Source organism: Tamandua tetradactyla, chromosome 18 (assembly GCF_023851605.1).
Source record: "Tamandua tetradactyla isolate mTamTet1 chromosome 18, mTamTet1.pri, whole genome shotgun sequence".
Taxonomy (NCBI): Eukaryota; Metazoa; Chordata; class Mammalia; order Pilosa; family Myrmecophagidae; genus Tamandua; species Tamandua tetradactyla.
The window spans coordinates 59,165,919-59,184,427 of record NC_135344.1 but is presented as its reverse complement, the minus strand read 5'-3'; the positions used below and the strand labels follow the sequence as shown (position 1 = coordinate 59,184,427).

The 18,509-nt window shown below is 35.7% G+C and overlaps 1 protein-coding gene across 12 annotated transcripts in view; it reads right to left on the bottom strand.

Moving 5' to 3' along the window:
- OSBPL1A (oxysterol binding protein like 1A) overlaps positions 1-18,509 on the bottom strand; it is a 264,203-nt gene that overhangs the window by 97,000 nt on the left and 148,694 nt on the right. For 10 of the 12 annotated variants that reach the window (XM_077135758.1, XM_077135756.1, XM_077135759.1 and 7 more), the window contains one exon: positions 106-268. The exons of the other annotated variants lie outside the window; for them this stretch is intronic. In XM_077135758.1, the coding sequence (XP_076991873.1) occupies positions 106-268 (163 nt within the window). The remainder of the gene's footprint in view (positions 1-105; positions 269-18,509) is intronic. 12 annotated transcript variants of the gene reach the window in all.

Sequence of the window (18,509 nt, the reverse complement as noted above, 5' to 3'; positions counted from 1 at the left end):
TTTGGGAGTTATATTGATACATTTCTGTCTGTTCATCCCAGGAAACTCACGCTGAGGGGCTGCTCTGCATCACAAACAACACAAATGGAAGGATTCTCGAATTACCTGACAGTGCGTCATAGAACTGCTCCTCACTAAGGGTGCTGAGAGGCGGCGACCCTGCAACCAGGGACTGCTCTAACTCATGGTGCTCAGTGGCCAGGGCCTCCAGCGCTTCTGACAAAATTTTGTTTTTTTCTTGCTCTTGTTCCAATTTAAAATTCCTCACCTAGAAGAAAACAGATATACAAAAAAGACTTCAGAGGGATAGATGGCCTACTCAGAAGGATGTGAAAAATACTTGCTTTTGATCCTGTTCAATTCCAACACCAGAAATAGAAACAGTCCTGTTATACGCTTGTGGAGGAAGGCCAAGGGGGCTTTCCTGAAGACAGCTCTAGAGCTAGCAAACAAATCCAGCTCATGTGTTCAGGATCCTAGTATAATAACATGGGCCGATTCAGAAAGCATATAAAACATTGTAAAAGTAGGAATCTCTCTCACCATTAATAAGGAAATTAAGATGCCAGTGTCAGCAAGCTTTTAAACAAAGAATTAAAACTATTCTAAACATTCACGTGTGTATAGCACATTACATTACACCATGAGATAACAATTGACCGGTTTACTGCCAGCATAGTTTGAAAGCCAAATGAAAGGAAACATGGTTCTTGTTTACATTATAACATACGTAATCACCATATATGTTATCATTGTTTCAATTTCACATTTTACCTTAAATTCCATATATTTAAAAAAATAAAAGATAAATTATATAAAAGGCAAAGCCTGGTTTGATTCTTCGCCCTTGAAGATAAACTGTAACCTTTCTACCTGGTTGAACAGCATTTGAACCTTTGCAGTTGACTAAAGCCCTCTGAAATTTAAGGAACTTAATCCTCATATAAAATAGCAGGTACTGGATTTGGTATGGACAGTTTCACCATTGAATCAGAACTCCAGAAATCACAACTACTCTGTAATCTCCCCAGTTTTTCCAGCCAATGCAGTACTGCAGACAGGAATCAGAAAAGTTGGGATCTAACATCATAATTGTATAGTCTCAGAAAAGACTCTGGCTGTTCAGTTTCCTCATCTATAAAAATGAAAGAATTGTACTATCATCTAATCTCACAGTAGTCTTTGATTTAGTGCTCTTCAAACTTACTTTCTTTTTTTTAACTTTAGCAGCAGAATCTAATTTTCAAATATAATCCCAACGTACAAAACAGATGTTTCATCATTTCTGTTAATTCTAAAGAACTCCCAGGACTCTATCTGAGGTCCTACAAAAGTTGCATGCATTAAGTTTACTTTTCAGAAACCTAAAACCTTCTCATGGTTCCTAGGCCAAATAAGACCTGAAAACCCAGAGGTGCCAGTCTCTTCAAGAATATCAACCAGTTCAATCTCCCTTATCCCATATTGTCAACACCGTTTTTCAATATAAAAAAAAAGTGAGAATGGGCATAACTCAAATATCCCTAGATACTGGGAGAAAGATCAAAGGAGAAGGAAGAGTTATAACAGAGAATGTAGGATTTAACAAATAAGTATGACCGCTGAATTACTATACTGGTACTTCATTTTAGTCTCCAGTGTCTTGGAGCAGCTAGAAAGAAAAACCTGAAATTGAGGAATGGCAACCCATATGAAACTTTGAGATCTTTTCTATAACTACTTGTTAAAATATACACTGAAATTTATTGCTTTTTTGTATATATATTTCACAATAAAGAAATATTAAACAAAAACCAGATGTTTCAAGAGGTAGAACTCTGCTGGGTGCTGGAACGGAACAGATGTCCTACCTCTGACTTTCCCCTCCCTTCAGGTCAAATCCAGGAGTCCACAGGACTGTCAGAAAAGCCCTGGGTGGGAAACCTCCAAGATCTCTCCAGGTCAAAGTTTCTACCTCTCTCTGGAGCTGGAGAACTCTCTCCAGCTGCTTGTGCAAATTATTCACCCTGCTGAATCTAGCCCCATCACTTTCTGACAGTCTAACATTCTCCTCCTCTCAGACTCCAAAGACCAAAGAATCTCTTCTTTTTTCGTTCTAACTCTAGAGTGTGTTGTGACCCTGAGAACCTTACGGCCACATTAGGTCCAATACTCCAAGAGCCAGTCCTTGATACATATATAAACATACACCACATAGATGCAAATATGTAAGACATGTATCTCTTATGTGGATATACAAATTCTAAGATAGACATATATATATACATAATATAGTTGTATTAAAATGCTAAGTTGCTGCAGACACAGGTTAAGCCTTTATTGTCTTGGGAATAGTGCCAGTCCTCCAGCACCTTGGTCGTTATCATTACAGCAACCAGATCATTATTATTTGAGCTGTGATTGTGAAATAAAAACAGCACTAATGGGCAGAGGGAACATGCAAAAGCAGGGGAAAATGTAAATCCTTACATAATTTACAATTTTTATGAAATGAAAAAAAGACACTGAATCTATAGAGGAGGAAATGCTCTTACTATGGCTGGAGTCAATTAAAAAAAAAACCCATTCTTCCTGTTTGATGAGTTAAGCAATTTATCTATAAATAGGGACTATAAAATTGAGCACAATGTACAAATATCCTTCCTTAGAATGGGAAAGATCTATCAGCACCGTTGTAATACTTGCTGACTCCCCAAAACAACACTGTTAAGAAGATCATAACTCTTTCACTCCTGTCCACCCTCTCCCTTTAGTTTATCCCTGTAAGCTTTGCAAATATCAAAATGCAAATGTATTGCTGACACTGTACCATTAAATTTAAGAATCAGCTAATTTAACAAATTTAACAAATACACATTTATAATTCCTAAATTCATCTAGCAGATTTCAGCAATGTGGCAAAATAAATGATCAAGGCCCCAAAATATGCAGACCTCTTAAAAAAATGTTATTCAAAATCCAATTATATTTTATCCACCTAAAAGCAGCATCACTTCAATGCTGCAACATCTACATCTGTGCTCACTTGTTCTTCAGGGAAGGAGGAAAGAGGTTGGAAGCAGAAGGAAAGAGGGAGAAGGAGCTCTAACTATGTTGTTTCTTGCCTTATTTTTGTCTCTCATTTGATCTAAGTATATTTTATTAGTTCCATGTATAACAGGATTTTCTGCACTGAAGATATCTTACTATAAAACTGTTAAAAAAAAAAAAAAACAGCAATTTTTCCCATAATGTAAAGTGATGTTGATGAGTGAGTGGATATACCTCACAGAAACTGAACTCGTAAAGATCTTTCTTGTTGCTTCACAAAGTGTCTAAGAACACACTTAACTACCATGAATACTTTTTGATTAGTTAGAAGGATCACTGAACAATGGAAGACAAATTCTCTGAAATATCGGTATTTCAGAAACACCTAGGGGAAATCCTGCAATGAAAGATTAGAACTACTGATACAAAAATATGCTGCATGCAAGTTCATTAACTCTCCACCTTACTTTCAGACCTCTGTTCCACATTCCCACTTATATGCTTAGAAACTATGTTCTTAAAACAGAAACAGTACCCTCTCTGCCTTTGCAATTTCTAATTTCACGAACTCTGCTTCATCAGTATTATATGTATATATATGCATGACATCATATGCATATTGATTTTTAAATCTTCAAGATTTAATAATTATCCTAGTTAGTATGAAAGGACTAAAGAACTTCCTTCATAAAATTAGTGGACCCTCACATATGTTTTTAATTACATTAGAACATTTCTACATTAGCCTTATTCTAGAAAAAGGCTTATATATTTCAAATTCACATACACAATTTACTTTTCCACAACAAAACTCAACATACAATTAAGCAAGCATAAATGTTAAGACTTTTTATTGGGAAAAATTTAAGAACTGAACCACCATATGCTTAACAGTAAATAAATTCACTGCTCCATGTCTGAAGGCCCTAAAGACTAAAACACATTTAAGCCTTTCCAATAATCTCCTCAAATGACTTCAATATGAAAAAAGTTTCATTTTGCTTCATTTCATGTTGGCAGGTGAAATTCACAGTGAGCACTTCCAAAGCATTCTTCACACTGACAGTGAACAAATGCCAGCAAAAGAATTCACAGTTTTAAAAACAGTCATGTGCTGGCTAGCTCACACACGTTTTATCTCCTCTCTCATTCTATAAATGATATTTAACTACATTTCAGGGAGGTTAAATAAGGCAGAGAAAATAATTAAATCTGGCAGAGAAACACTATTTAAGTGGGGAGGAAATTATTATTATTCACGGAATACTATGTCCAATATTCCAATGATAAGAACTGAAATTCTGGGCTTGATCAGTCCGGTGCAGCTTTTACCTGGCCACACTTCTTGTCAGTTCAACGGCATTATTCCTACTCGTTTCTTCTTTGTTATTGAATGTGTGACTTCAATAAGAAATAATGTACTAATTTGAGACTGAAATACTAAGTCTCTCTTTTAAGACTTTAAAAAATAACTTTTTTTTCAAACTTTTAAGTTAATTGTGCCTTACTGAAAACTCAAAAACACAAGAAAAAAAGGACACAAAAAGTTATCCAGAATCACATATGTTTGACCTACCCTTCTAGGTCCTTTTTGTGTATACACAACTGAGTATACATTTCTAGGTGGCTGAGAGCACGCAGAATGTATCGTGTTTTTTCATGACAGTTACCAATTCAAAATTCCAAAGTCAGGAGTATTGTGATAACCAAGAATACAAGACACCAACTCAATGGGGGAAAAAACATGTGTTCCTGCCTTTCTTGGGGATAAGAATGAAATACTAAGTCTTAATTAAAAACTTATATACCTTTATCTACACAAATAAGGAACAGCATTGACATGGTTATAGGCGTAACAAGCATCTTATTTTAAAACTTTTTAAAGGTAAGTATTCTGGGTGACTCCTTGCTGCTGCCAAACAGCTGTTACAAGCTCTTCTATTACAGCTGATGAGAGCTTTTCTGCCAGGCGTCAGATGACCACCTGGTTTCTGTGGAGGAGGATGGAGGGCTCCTGTGAATGCAAATAACCGATGCTATGTCCAAATCCACCGCCAGGCTGAATCACTCTTACCTCCAGGGCCCAGGAAAATTAACCTTTGATCCCATGTTTAAGGCATGATCAAAAATGGAAATATATTCCTGTGATAGAATAGTATATGCTTGCACTGTTTTACAGATTTACAGAGCACTTTTGAGCACATTAAATTTCAGGGGTTTTGTCTGAATCTAATGTCATTCTTGGCACCCCATGCCACCATCACTTTTTCAAATGTAATGAATTTCCTAGTATTCCTTCCTCTGAACAAAGACAATTATTTACAAATAAATGTGTCTCCTGGTCAAGGCAGAGTCATCTGAGCAGGAGGGAACACAGACGAGGTACGGATGTGCCTGGAGTTGTAGGTGGGGAGGGGGACTGCATACAGCTTGTAGAACATGGGCTTTGACTCTGAGATGGGAAGCCACTGAAGGGTTCCTAGCAGAGAAATAATATTATTTGATTTATATTTTAATCCAATTCCTCTGACTGATATGCTGAAGGACAGACCAATGTGGGTCAGGTCAAGGGCAGAGTATAAGATCATATAGGACGCTACTATAACAAGCCAGGCAGGAGATGGGCCAAGGTGACAACAAGGGAGGTGGTGAGAAGTGTCAGAGTCTGGATGGACCCTCAAGGAAGGCCTGAATGATTTACTGATGGAATGATGATGGAATATAAGAGAAAAGTAGAATCAAGGGGGACTCCATGGCTCTGGCCCGAGTGACCAGAAGGACCCTCACCAAAGATGGGGAAGAAGCAGGAGAAACAGGGACAAGCAGGAACTCTGTGGATATATGATGAGTATGAGATGCTATCAAATCAGGTGTTCAGGGAAGCGGTCCAAGCTGTGAACATGAACCTGGGAGTCATTTGCATACAGATTATATTTTAAACCATAAGAGTAAAAAGGGTCACTAAGAGAGAAATAAGAGAAGAAATTGAAGGCGTGAACCCTAGAAAAAGAAATGAGAAGAAATCAGCAAAGGAACAAGGGAGGACAAAGAGGTGGAGGAAAACTAGGAGTGTGTGGCATCCTGGAAGCCTAAAGAATTTGAAGGAAGAAAAAGTGATTATGTCAAATATCGATGATCAAATAACATGAGAACTAAGGAACAGCTGCTAGATTTAGTAATGTGGAGTTCAATGGCAAACTTGTCAAGGGCAGTTTCAGTGGAATGCTGAGTGGATGTTTGAAGCAAACGTCTGATTGGAGTGAGTCGAGAGAATGAGGGGTATGGCTGCTAAATCATTATATTGATTTTTTTTGGTTTCCAGAGTCTGGTAGCAGCTAGAAGAAAAAATGAAAAATCGTGGAACTGTAATCCACACCAAACTTTAAAATCTATAACTACTAGTTAAAATGTACTTGAAAATTTATTGTTTTTGTATATGTATTTTGCAATTTTAAAAAAAGCATTAAAAAAAAAGAGAATGAGAGAAGAAAACTTGGAGAGAACAAGACCATTCTTAAGAACCTTTGCTAAAATGGGAAAGCGAAATTGGGGCTGAAAATTGGGGGAGGTGGCATCAATAAGGCTTTATTATGACACAAAACCCAGCGTGTTTTTACATTGATTGGGAAAGTTCAATAGAGAGAAGAAAATTAACGATGTAGGAGTGAAAGGGGTGAAACGATGGGATGATGTTCTTGAGTTTGCAAAAAGGACTGGGGTCTAATCCACGAGTGTAAGGGCTGTCCTTTGGGAAGAGCACAAACGGTCACTGTTGGTTGCAGGAGAAAAGGCAGAGTGTATGTACAGAGACTCAGAGATAGGTGGGCATGTGCAATGAAGTTTTTTTCCTAAATACTTCTGTTTTCTCAGTGCATATAAATAATATAAGAAAATAAGGAGCACAGAGGTCATCTTCCTATAGATCACAGCACCTGATATAAGAAAACGACTTCAATCTCTTGATGTTATATACAGCATAAAAGAAGTTCACCCTGAGATTAAAAAACAAATCAGTTTTAAGGCCTCAGAAAGCCTCAGTCACACTAACTGGTCAATCCAACACAGGACAGCTGTGCAAGCGTTTTCTCTTCCCATACAGCAGATTGTGACTAGCTCCTAGCACCAATTAAAAAATGCCTTTTCTTATGAGCATTGCCATCTTCTGCAATTTGGCTCGAGTCAAGAGAAAAGGAAATCCCACTCAGAATCACCTCCGCCCTGCTCTTCCTGCCTGCTCCACCAGGCAGAGAAGATGAGGACCAATTTGGGTTCTGACCCACTGGCATGCTGAAAGCAAAATCACTTCACTGGGACCTCAACTGAAGTTTCTGTTAACAGACCCTTAAATCAATTACTTCCAAAATTTGTCTGAAGACATTTAAACTGAGGATATCTAAGACAGAACCCAACACACAACAGGCACTCAAGAAACGCTTAGTACAAAAATGGGGGGTTTTAAAAACCAAAGGGACAAAGGTACTTGGAAGAATCAACAAATGTCCAGATTATCTGATACTTATTTTTGTCAGACTGATTTAAAAATAACTTCCCATAAAAATTTAAAACCAACGGGAGACTAGTGCTACATGTGAAAGACAACACAATGAATAAGTTCAGCTTTCAAGTTTCCTTTAAAAAAACAAAAAGCAGAAAGAGAAACAGGTCTTTTGAAATAAAAATACTATTCACTTCCACAATACACTACTAATAGTGGATTAAATATACATTTATTTCACTGCTTTGCTCAATGGCTCTGGCATTTACAATAATAGTTACAACTAAAATCTTGTAATAATTTGCTCCTTCAATTGAGAAGTTGAACCACTTGACACTGATTACAACACTCACCTAAGGAATTTCAAAAATAACTTAAAATTTCCATAATTACAATTTACATTCCTGGATTACAGGATTATAGTCCTAAAAGCACTTGCACTTCAATGTGCAATTTCCAAATTATTCTGGATTGTTAGTATAATACAAAAAAAATTTCAAAAGATTTTTATGTATTATCACGTAAATTACAGAACAGAATGTTAAGCTGTCAATAATGGTAAATATTAAATGTATTGCAAATGCATTTCAGTGAAATGTAATAAATCAGTATTGGCTATATAAACATGGTAAAATTCTAAATTAATCTATTCAATAGTCTCTGAAAATTTAATAAGTCTTTTTTTTTTCTAATTACTCTTCATTAAATATGTGTTCACTCTTGCATCCCCAGTGCCTGGAATGGGGTCTAGAACATGCTGAAAGTCAGGTGCTGAATAAGTATTTTCAAATGAATGAACGTTATGGTGTGTATTAACAAGGAGAGGCGGGGGAGGGGTGCTGAGACAATGCAAAATAACTTTTCACGATAAATCTCTTTAACAAGTTAAATGTCTCAAAATTTACCAAGAAAGATCTAATTTAAGTGTAAGGTCCTGAGCAAAAACATCTCTAAAAATATTAATTTTAACTTTGGTATGAAGACAAATTTAACCCAAGAGGACTTCATTTCGTGAGCATTTGTATAGACATGGTTTTGTCAATAGTACTATTTGTATACCTACTACTAATGATAAAGTATACACACAACATTTTCTGGCTTAAAAACGCTTTTATGCAATGTGATTAGTTAATTCAATTCACAAAGCAACCCAAAAAGGAATGCCCACGTTTGTATATGGGCAATATCTAAGACATTTGTATATATGTATACATATACAAACCAAAGATTAAAAAACTATAAGAAACTTACCAAAAGTGGGCAGAGGAATAACTTAAAACAAGAACTTTTAACTTCAAATCTCACAACCTTTCTAGTCCAACAACTAAGGAACAACATTCATAGAAATACACGGGGATCGTGGGGGCCTCATCACCTGCTCTTTTTTTTTTTTGACAGGGGTCAGTAGACTAGTGAACTAGGTCAAGCATTTGTCAAAACTTTTCCTCAAATCTCTGGTCCGGAATCACATCCCTGTAAAATGACAAGTTCATTAGGTAGGAACGTTGCTGAATCTGTGCCCCCCAAGAGAATGGTTTGCATTCCAGCACTGATGGTTCTGCTCAGTTCAAAACCCGGCTGAGGGCAGAAGTGCTCAGTCAGGATGGACATCCCAGGATCAGCTATAGAGTTCGTCTTTTTTTTTTTCAATTAGAAGGCCCAATTCTACTCCAGGCCTATTGAATCAAGACTTCTAGGAGTATGAACCAGGCATCCTCACATCTTTGTTACCAAGTCTTTGTGACAAAGACTGTCAATTGCCCCCTAATATCATCCCTTCTTAGTAAGAATCTCATTTTTTTTTTAAGCTGGGTATATTGCCCTCCAGCTAAAAGACTATTTCTCAGTCTCTTGCAACTGGAATATGGCCAAAAAAGAACATAAGTACTGTGCAGAATTTACAAGATCTTAAAGAGTACACCCCTTTTTCTGGTTCTTCTTCCTGACTGAATGTGGTATTTGGAATAGTCCCTACCCCGAAGTTGCCATACCAGGCTCAGCCTGCAAGAAAAAATAAACCTCTAACTTATTAACCTGCTGTTATTTGGTTTGGGTTTATTTGGTAAATGCTAATACTGACAAATACATGTAATTTTTCTTAAAAGCACCAGCAATTATTCTGATGTGGTTCCAGGATAAAAACTACTGATATGAAAGAATCAGTTTAGTTAAAAAATAAATTTTTTTTACTGCTATAGCATGCTGAGTGTCAGGGATATAAAGTAGAATGAGAGATTGGTTAATTCTTGAAGAGATTATAGTCTAGCAGGAGAAAGAGACACTTCATACTTCTGCCCAGCCCATGTACTAAGAATATAAACCAAGTGCCACTTCCTTATGTACAACCATCAATGGTTCCTTATTGCCTTCAGTTACAGTTGCCAAAGTGGGGTGTTGTGCACCCATGAGATATGGGAAAAACAACATTAGAAAGTCTTTCATATATAATTTGTCTAATATTTTAGACAGAAACAATACATACAGATATGTTACATATACACAAATTGACACTAGTGCCCTGCATTGGCCCCCGTGTCACATGGTCAAGAGTCAGTGGAGAAGGCACAGTAACTTCAGGGCAGTGCCTGACAGAGGCACCTGATTTCAGGGTATGCACTGCAGTTCATAGGAAGTTGTTTATGAAGATTACAGACCATATTATCCAGTTTTAGTTGCTCACAAAAAATACTCATAGCAAAAAGACTGTTGCAAAGAAACCCCAGACTGAAGGTAATACTAATGATACAAGCAAAGTGAACAAACAGAAAATGGCAACCCTATCTAATGCAAATGTGAGCTCTTCATCAGCTACTGTAGTAAAAACAATCAGTTGACAATAAGCCAGTTCTCCATATTCAAATAATCTAGATGACCATACGCAATATCAATGTATATATATAATATAGGACACTATATTTATGTATAATGCCTTGAAATATGAACTAACTAACAAGTATATGAGGCCTATCCAAAGGATAAAGATGAATGTTTCAAACTTTTTTTCAGTGATATTTAAAGTTAGGCAATACCCAGCCCAGAGCTTAAAATGTGTTCACTAAATTTAATAACAAATGCTTTGAAATCCTAAGGATTTTCTTAATAGAAAAGACAAGAAGCCACAAATCATTTGGAGAAATAGATATTTCCCAATCACAAAAAGAATTTTCAAGTAGAAGACAGAAAGTAGTATGATGAAAACCTAAGATACATTTCTTTGTCAGAAAATATTGCTGTAAGACACGAAGACAAGATGGACGAAGATATGAGAAAACAATTGTTCATGTTTTAGAAAATTACAGGCCAACTTCAATAATCAATATAGATTTTAAAAATTGTAAAATATTAGCAAACTGAATTATGTATAAAAAGGAAATGCAACACAACTACATTTGAATATGTATTTAAGGAATGTGAAGTGAGTTTAACTTTGAGAAAGATCTATTAATACAATGCTACATTGATAGATTAATAGGTTTCTACATTTCTAACAGATTAATGTAGAAAATCAGAAGATCATTTCAATATATGCAGAGAAAACATTTGATAAAAGTAAACCAATTGAAAAAGTTTAACAAATTAAAATTATTCATGGATATATACATATACATGTATGTGTTTGTGTATAATTGAAACATCTTTAACATAAAGTGTCTTGAAAAAAAAAATCTACCAAAAAAACTTAGAGCAAAGATCTCATTTAATAGTAAAATATTACAAGCATTTCCTTAAAATAAGGAATAAATTAAGGATGAGTACCACAAGTTCTTGTCAACATTATACTGCAAAGCCCTAACAACACATTAAGTGAAGAAAAAAATATATAAGAATCTGAAATAAAGAACAAATCCGTAACATTTAAAAGAACTGGCTGTCTATGTAGAAATGCCAAAGAATATATAGTTAACCCGATTTACTAAAAAAGCTTAGTGAGGTTGCTGGGTATAAGATCAATATACAAAGTCAACAGCAATTAGAACCAGAAAACATAATCCTTTCTCCAATGAACTACCCTAACACCTTTATCAAGAATCAAGTGAACATGTATACGTAGGTATATTTTTAGACTCTCTAATATGTTCCACTGATCTATGTGTTTATTCTTTTATCAATATCACAATACCTAGATTTCCGTAGTCTTATAATAAATGTTAAAAATAAGGTAGTATAAGTTCTAAAGTTTTGTTGTTGGAATTTTGATTAGGATTACTTTGACTCTATACATCAATTACATCTTAATATTGAGCAATACAGGACATACCTATTTATTTAGGTTTTTAATTTCTCTACACAAAAAATATTATGTATATATGCAAAAATTAACTCTTAATGGATCACAAATCCAAACCTAAGAGCCAAAACTAGAGAACCTGTGGAAGAAAACACAGGAAAAAACTTTAGTGACCATGGGTTTGGCAAAGATTTCTTAATTAGGACATAAAAGACAAGAAATATGAAAGAAAAAGTTATAAAACTGGATTTAACCAAATGAGAACTTTTCTCTTCAAAACATATTCAGAAAATGAAACAGCAAGCAACATACTGAGAGAGAATTTTTACAAAATTTATATTCAACAAAGTGTTTGTATCTAGAAAATATAAAGAACTCTTATAACTCAGCAATAGAATAAGAAAACAACCCAGTTTTTAAAAAGGCCAAAAGACTTGGACAGACACTTTCATCATAGAAGATATGTGGATGGCAAAGAAACACATGAAAATATGCTCAACACTATTATGCACTGTAATGTAGCCCATTGTAAAGAGAATTTCAAATTAAAACCACAACAATATATATAGTACACATCATACAGAATTGCTAAAATTAAGACTGACCAGACCAAGTATTGGTGAGGATAGAGAACTGGAATATTCAAACACTGCTGGCAGGAATGTAAAAAGGCACAATCCTTTGAAAACTAATTCCACAGTTTGTAATAAAGTTAAACACGCAATGACACCAAAAGTACAAGCAACAAAAGAAAAAAGAAAAAGATATAAATTGAACTTCATCAAAATTAGAACATCGTATGCATTAAATTAAACTATTCAGAAAGTGAAAAGACAATCTACAGAATGGGAGAAAACATGGGTAAATGCTATAGTCAATAAGGGTCTTGTATCTAGAATAAAGAACAACAGAACAACAAAACAGATAACCAACCTAAATTAAAAATGGGACAAGGAGTTGAATAGATACTTCAAGATTTACAAATGATAAACAAGCACATGAAAAGATGCTCAACATCTTTATGCATTAAGGAGGAAAAAATCAAAACCACAATGAGCTATCAAGTCATACCCAGTGGTATTTCCATAATATTAAAAATAAAAAACTAGACAACAATTGTGTTGGCGAGGATGCAGAGAAGCGGAAACCCTCATATGTTGCTGGTGAGAACGTACCATGGCCCAGCTGCTGTGGAGAACAGTTTGGCGATGCCTCAGAAAGTTAAACGTGCAATTCCACTCCTAGTATATACCCCAAACAGTTTAAAGCGGGTGTTCAAACAAATACTTGTGCACCAATGTTCAGAGCAGCACTGTTCACAATAGTCGAAGGAGAAAACAACCCAAATGTCATCAACAGATGGATGGAGAAACAAAAAGTGGTATATTTATCATTAGAAAATGAGAGAGAAACAAAACAAAACAAAAACACAGGTGTTTATCTCATGACCTGGCTATTCTCATCTTATTTAAATAAGAGAAATGAGAAAATTGGTCTAGCCAAAGATCTGTACAAAAATATTCATAGAAGCTGTGTTTTTAATAGCTAAAAACTGGGAACAATCCAAATGTCCATCAAAAAGGCGAGCAGATAGATTGTTGTAAAGTCTTCCAACAGGATTCTACTCAGCAACAAAAAGGAATGAATTGTTGATACATAAACCATGGATGACTCTCAAAATAATTTTGCTGCATTAATGAAGCCAGGCAAAAAAAAAAAAAAGAGTATATACTTCCGTTTATACAAAATTCTACAAAATATCTTCTAATCTATAGTGATGGAGCAGCCCAAAGGTTGCCTGGGGCTGGGGGGGAGGGGTTGGAGGGTGGTAGAGGAGGAATAGTGGGAGGTGTTAGAAAGGCAGAAAGAAACTTTTGCAAATAACATAAGTATACATTATCTTCACTGTGGTGACTGTTTCACAAGTGAAAACTCATTAAATTACACTTTAAATATGTGCAGCTTATGAAAGACCAGTTACACTTCAACAAAGCTGTAAACATGATAATATTTAGCAAAAATAAGAGCATAGTAAAAATACCACTCATATCATTTGGGGAGTTAAATCAGTAATACACATCTTACATAGTTTAAAACGTATTTTCAAAGAATATGTACTACGAAGAAAAAACTCGCTCTGATCTTACTGAAAACAATGCAGGATATTAACCAGCAGTGTACCCTATAACTTGCATGTCTGTACATCAATATGAATAAGACACACTAAAATCTGGCCAGAGATTGCTGGGTTCTATTTCTTATATTCTTCTGCATATTTTACAGAAAACAGCTTTCTGTTTACTTCTACATATCTTCCATACACACACACACATGTTTTATAACCAAGGTATTTTTAAAAACTTCCATTTAGGAACTGATGTTTGCAGGTTCTATAGATCTTCCATATATACACACACACACATATATGTGTATATATATTTATATCATAGTTTTATAACCAAGGTATTTTTAAATACTTTCATTTAGGAACTGATGTTTGCAGGGCAGTCTCAGGCGGTACAGTACTCGTGATTTCCTTGGCCGTCCAGCATAGGAGCCAGCCGGAGGTTCTATTAGGCACCCTCCTGTCTCCTCATGGTTGCAAAGCTTCTATCTAAAAATAGCTTAGTCTTATATAACCACTCATCATGGACTTGTATATTTTATGCATCCTGGAAATAAATTTCTTTTTTAGAGCTACGCCTCAAGATGTAAACAATCATTGTTAAAACCAGAGAGGTTTAATCACAACCTAAACAAATCTTATTTTCAGACGTCACTCAAGGGCTGGTAGTTCTGCTGACAAAAATAACTAAGATATGCGGCATATATGGTAACACTACACCAACGCTACATTTTTAAAAAATGAACTGTAAAGGATTATTATATACAATAGAGCCCCTTTTAATGGTAAAGTTCAATGAATTTTGACAAATATATATCCAATGCAATCAGTACTTCTACCAAGACACAGAGTGTTCGGCCCCACCCCTGCCCCCACCCTCTTGCGCTGGTTACCACAACTCCCCCCACGCCCTCACCAGGCAACCACGGCTCTGATTTCTACAACTATGGATTAGGTTTGTCTGTTCTTAAACTTCAAGTATATGGAATCATACATGATGTATTCTTTTTACCTGGTTTCTTCCACTCAGCAAAACACTTTTACATCCATTCATGTCGCATGAACAAACAGTTCTTTTCTTTTTATTCCATCTTACATCTATACTGATTTTCAACTCTGGCATTTTTTAATGCCATTAACTCTGTCTCTGAAAACAGCTTTCTGTATATGCTGAATGTTAAGTTCAGAACTACAATAGCTTTGTTTTTATAGAATTTTGAACTACAATAGCTTTGTTTTTATAGAATTTTGATGTTTTGCTCTGCTTTGACAGGTGTTTTCATGTTTCTCAAACTAGGGGGGAAAATAACTAAAATATGCTGGAATCAAAACTCAGTAGGTTTTAACTCCAACTGAAGAAAACATTTAATATCTTAAAGTCATGTTTCCCAAGTTCTGTGAGTCATGGCACACACAAAAAATGATCTCTGGATGGCACCCTAGAGAAACCAAGCAACTGGTATAGAGGCTCTGGCCGCCCTAAAGGTTGAGAAGCTCATGTATCTTGAGTTCGTTAATTAGAAAGCTCTATTAAAGCATATTCAAATAGCAAACATTCTTGTTCTACATAACTTACATTTAATTGTATATTACATAAATTATATATTACTTTATGAGCAAATAAAATTCTATGTAAATAAAATATTAATTTATTAAGTAACCAAAGTGACTTGAAAATCCCCTAAGTCCTAAAACAATGAACATGGCTTCTTACTTTTCCTTCAGGCTTGCTTAAATTGCTTTTTCTTATATTTTCAAAAGAATAAAAAAGTTGATCAATGGTTGTGAACTGGTGTTCCTATACCCCTTCCAAGCCCAACATTATATGACCTCTAAGCAACACAGAATGACATCTCAGCTCAGTTAGCAGCATCATGTCCAGGTCAGGGGCGTCAATCATCCCATTGTACTCTTTATGCAACAAATATTCAACTACCCACATCGAGCCTGGCATTCCAGGCCCCAGGGAATCGGCAGAGAATAAAACAGACAAAAACCCTACACTCACAGAATTTATGATCTACTGTGAGGAAAGAAACAAGGTAAATAAAGGAAACATTTAGCATGTGTGATGGCAGAAAATATCAAAAGGCAAAAACAAAGCTGGGAAGGGGATAGGGAACACTGGTGAATGGGGTTGTAATCTTAAACAGGATGGCCAGAGGATTCACAGAGAAGGTGCCACTGGACTAAGAGCCAATAAAGGTGAGAGGGAGTGTGACCTGAGAGCACTGTGGGGTGTGGGGTGGGGAGCAGAGGAACAGCTTCAAAAGTTCTGAGGTAGGAATGGACTCACGTGTTCAAGGAACAGCAGGAGCCACTGTTCTTAGGAACAAAGCAGGCAGGGTAAGTGAGATGTAAAGGAAAGACCCAAGAGGTAGAGGAGCAGAGCTTTGAAAGCCATTGTTGCAACTGGCTCTCTTGCTCAGGATGGAAATTCAACTGAGAAGGGACACGACCTCACTCAAACTTCATGTGGAGAACCAGATTCAGTTCTGAAAGACATATTTTAAGAAAAAAAAGGGAAAATAAAAATCCTAAGAGGAATTAGTGGAGATGAGAAAATGTAGGGTCTGGAAAATGTGACGGTACTAACAGCTGAAGGAATTTGGAGGTGTCTGGCCTAAGGAAAAGAAGAATTTACTAGTGGCTCTAAATACCCGAGAAACTGTCACAAGACAGAGAACAAGCCTTTCTGCAGAATGCAGACTTGGAACTATGAATTAAAAAACAAGAGAGGAAATTTCATCTTAATGTATGGTTTAATTTTCTAAGATGTCTAGCTTTCCTATAGTGGAATGGGTGACCTTAAGAGGTGATTCATATGTCACAGCAGCAGCAGCAGGACATAACATCTATGCATGTTTACTACATGCCAGATGCTATGCCAAATACTTTATATGCACTATCATAAAATCCACCCCACAATCCCATGAGGTAGGGATCACTGCCAACGAGGAAACAAACTTAGTGGCTAAGGACCACACAGCTAGCAAGTAACAGGGCCTGTATTTTGTATTTAATCCAGGTTTGCTTGACTCTCATTCCATACTCTTAACCACTGCCCTAAATGCCCATAAATACTGCCTAAATGTCCAGTATTTACATATGGCATAAAAGGACCCATCAAGCTGGCAGGAAGTTATAGAGAGGAGCCTTGTAAATGACAGAAAATTAGACGACCTGTGAGCCCTTTTATTAATTTTGTGGTAAAATTTTTCCCATGTTTCTATCATATTCTTAAAGTTTTCCTTTGACATAAATATTTATTGAAGCTTTATATTCATAACTATGGCTGAAGATCAAAGAATATTAATTTTATTATAGAATATATCAAATGCCCTATTTTCTATTGCTGAAGTTAATTTTTTTGTTTGAATAAATACATAGTCTACTTTATTAATTCCCATGTACATCTGAGGGAAGGCCTGACTTTTCTCAAGTACACTAATTTCCTTGTCTAGTATTTTTAAATACCTGCAGTGACTGATACGTTTTTGCTTTCATTTTCCTAAGTTAACTTTGCAGATAAGATAACATTATTTTGTACTAAATAATTATCCTTCAAAATATTACAGTAAATCAACATTTGGTATCTGAAGTATATAATGATAATAACGTAGAAGTAGAGTACAAATAAATTTATTACACTTTATATCATGTCTTAAGTCCATGCAAACCTTAAGAATCACCCCCACTTTGTGCAGTTGTTCTTTAACCAACCAGAGGGAAAAGAGAAGAAAGAGGAGTAGTTAGTTGGAGCTGTACACCCTCCACCACACTCAGCCAGAACAGCTTCTCAGTAATTTGAAAAATCACCATTTCACAGGGCGGTTATGGGCCAAAGGAAGAAGAGACAGTCTGGTAACTCTAGAGTTAACACACGAATAGAAAACGTGATTAACTCTTATGTTTTTACCCAAAATTGGCCTAAATATTTATAGTTATGTTAAATTACATTAACATGAAGAAAGAAGGTTCCCACAATACCATATGCCATATATTTTAACTTGGATCCTTATAATTAAAAGAAGTAATCTATAACAATGTCAACTAATTATCAAAATGCATACATTTTTTGATAGGACCATAAAATGTATTCCTATCATTTTAACAACTATTTACATTGTACTTATTACTTGCAGAAAATCTCAACATATAATCACCTGAATTATCTGTGCACTCTGGGGCACAATCACCTTCGAGTAATTCACAAGAGAATGCTGTAATTCCGTGATTTGCAAATAGTGAGGCTCTGAAGATACAGGACAATTTTGGACACATTTTGGGGATAGGCCTAAAAGTGATGGAGGTGACATGGGCACTGCCAGGAGCCACCTCTCTGGCTCTGAATTCTCTTAAGGCCAAAACAGAAAGAGAAATACAATCAATTATGAGCTTTTAATTGTCCACAAGGAAAAAAAAAAAGTCAGTTCTTTAGGGAAAACAAACTCCCTCTTTGCCCTTAGCTCTAATTTTTCTCATCCAGGGTAATATATAGGGGAATAAGTATTAGAGGGCAAAATAATCAACAATACCAATAAAGATACTTTTTAAGAAATGCCCCTTAATAGAAATTAAGGTTATAACTCTAACTTACAACTCAGGAACGGCCATTTTCTCAGAAAATC